The sequence below is a fragment of the Mus caroli genome, chromosome 2, assembly GCF_900094665.2.
Source record: "Mus caroli chromosome 2, CAROLI_EIJ_v1.1, whole genome shotgun sequence".
NCBI classification, from domain to species: Eukaryota; Metazoa; Chordata; class Mammalia; order Rodentia; family Muridae; genus Mus; species Mus caroli.
This window is the reverse complement of record NC_034571.1, coordinates 170261138-170263484: the sequence shown is the minus strand read 5'-3', so window position 1 is coordinate 170263484 and position 2347 is coordinate 170261138. Positions and strand designations below refer to the sequence as shown.

General features: G+C 55.3%; 1 protein-coding gene across 1 annotated transcript in view; it reads right to left on the bottom strand.

The window, feature by feature from the left end:
- The window catches only part of Slc17a9 (solute carrier family 17 member 9), a 16179-nt gene extending 14192 nt beyond the window's left edge, over positions 1-1987 (bottom strand). Inside the window, exon 1 of the mRNA XM_021180010.2 lies at positions 1773-1987. Coding sequence (XP_021035669.1) covers positions 1773-1864 — 92 coding nt within the window. The 5' untranslated portion in view covers positions 1865-1987. The remainder of the gene's footprint in view (positions 1-1772) is intronic.
- Between the last annotated feature and the right edge of the window lie 360 nt (positions 1988-2347).

Below are 2347 nucleotides of genomic sequence, written 5' to 3'. Positions count from 1 at the left end.
GCTAACAGGCACCTCAGTGTCCTTCTGCTTCATCCCAGCACCCTGGAGGCAAGAAATGGGACTTGTCCCTCAGCTGGGTGGGTGGTACCAGCCAGGCTGATGAAGGTGCGTCCTCAGTACTTGCTGGTGACACAGAACATGACCATCCTCCTGAAGGGGCCCTATGGGCCTGCCTGCCTGGTTAGAACCCCAGTCTTTAGGATCAGGAGCTTGGGCCTAAGTAGCCCCACTTGCCCACTCGGAGCCAGAGCTCAGGCTGGAGGTCTTAGCAATCACACTTCCTCACAGACTTGTGCAGCTCTGGCTTCCTGTTAGATGGCCTGCACAGAGTATTCGGGGCTGAGCAAATAGGTGATCACGTGGCCCTCCGTTCAGAGGGGAAATGTGCTGGCTACCATGACCAGGGGGCCAGAGTATACGCCATTACCACATTTCCCTAACTCAGCCTCCACCAACCACCCCACACTGAGATTTGTTGAGGAGAACACTGCCTCCCAAACATGTGGTGGTGAGTGGTGGGCCCCTAGAGTCTGGTGTTCCCTGAACTCAGGGCCCTGTTCCTAGTAACACTTATTGCTGGTACTATTACTCCAGTATGGGTTGAGAATGGCCTTGACCCTGCAAAATTCCCCAGAATTCTCAGCTACCATTTCTGACAAAGGCAACTGGAGGCACTACACAGGAGAAAGTGTAAAGATGGGGGTGAAGGTGGGGTGACGGGGGTGGGGAGGGGGGAACAGGCAGAGCCATTAAATTGTAACCTACAGCAAAATTGGCAGAACATTTCATAGTTCTAAGAAAGCCCTGGGTGGTGCCTCCAGGGGCCAGGTGAAGCACAGGCCTTGGGATAAACATGGGGTAGGGAGGGAGGTGTTAAGCCAGAGAGGAAAGGAGAGCTAGTGAGGGCAGGCACATAGTGTGCCTCCTCTAGCAGAGTCTGACACTACTGTAACTGTNACTGGTGGGTGTGGGTGTGGGTGGGCACTATGATCTGGTTCTGTGCCTCCCCGTGACCTGCTGTGCCTTCATCTGGTCTAGGTTCAGTGGTGGTACTATCTTAAGGTCCTCTTTACACTTCCTGCCAGTAGATCCAGGGCTCTTGCCCCAGGTGCCTGGGAGATACCAAGGCTTGACCATGAGTCTAGCACCTCCACGTGAGGACTGCAGGAACCAGGGCACAGGGTGTGAGCTCTTTTAGGCCCCCATTTGAACCCTCTCACAGTGGTCCCATAGCCAGATGCCACCTTCATCCCTGGTTTCTGTCGGGGGATGCTTGCCTGGAGAGTGCTGGAAACAGTGGGAATGGAATATGAATGAAGATGGGTAACGGCTGGTTTCCAACCCTAGTTTAGAAGACTTGTGAAGTCAGGACCTGCCTCTATGACTTAAGAGCTGCTGCATAGATCCCTATGCTGTGAGCATCTGTCCAGNCCAGTGCTCCCACCAAGCCTTACAGACACTACCCTGCCTCCCAGACCACAGAATCACTGGCAGGGAAAAGGGCAAAGGAGCCATTTGCTTGATTTTGGCATTTGATTGGAAATGGGAGGGGGGGTGTCTCTTTACTGGGTCCTCCCTCTACTTGGGGGCTAGGGCTGCTCAGCGAGGGGCATGGGAGTCCCAGGGAGAGTGAAGGTGGCAGGCTGCAGAAAGGCTGGGAGGCAGCCGCTAGAGTCTGGTGTTCCCTGAACTCAGGTCCTATGAAGTAGCACCTCAGCTCCCTTTCTAAACGTAAAAGTCCTTGCCCCGACCTCAGCCACACCCCAATTCACCTGGACCACCGGGTATCCTCTGCTGCCGCAGAAGGGGTCTTGCGGGTCTCCTCTGGGATTGGCTGCATCAGGCTAGAGCGCTGGGATGGCATGGGCACCGCTGTGTACCGCGCCCNCCCACCTCAGACCTAGGACAACCCACAGGGCAGCACCGCCCAAGTCCACGTGTCAGTCCCAGTGCTTCCGTCTAACTCTCCCAGGACGTGTTGCCCCCGGAATTGAGTCCCCGCCCCACTGATGTCCCCGGAGGCAGGGCCAGGGACCTTGGAGCAACTAGAAGCTTACCACTGGGACAGAGAAATCCCTGGGGGTTTTGTGGCCCCAGACCCGCCAGAAATAACTTTCTCGGCAGGAAAGTGAGCAGGTGAGCAGTGTGTGTATGAGTCTCCGTGGCTCTCCCCCCTCCCCCGCTCCGTGGGTGGGTGGAGGGGAGTGACAGAGTGCTCACAGGGTTATGTTCTAGTCTAGTAAAGATGTAAAGATAACTTTAAGGCAGTCAATTTTTTAAAATGGATCTCTTGGAGAACTGGGCTAGTAAACTGTAACACAGGTGCAAAGGGCAGCGAAGGTGGTCA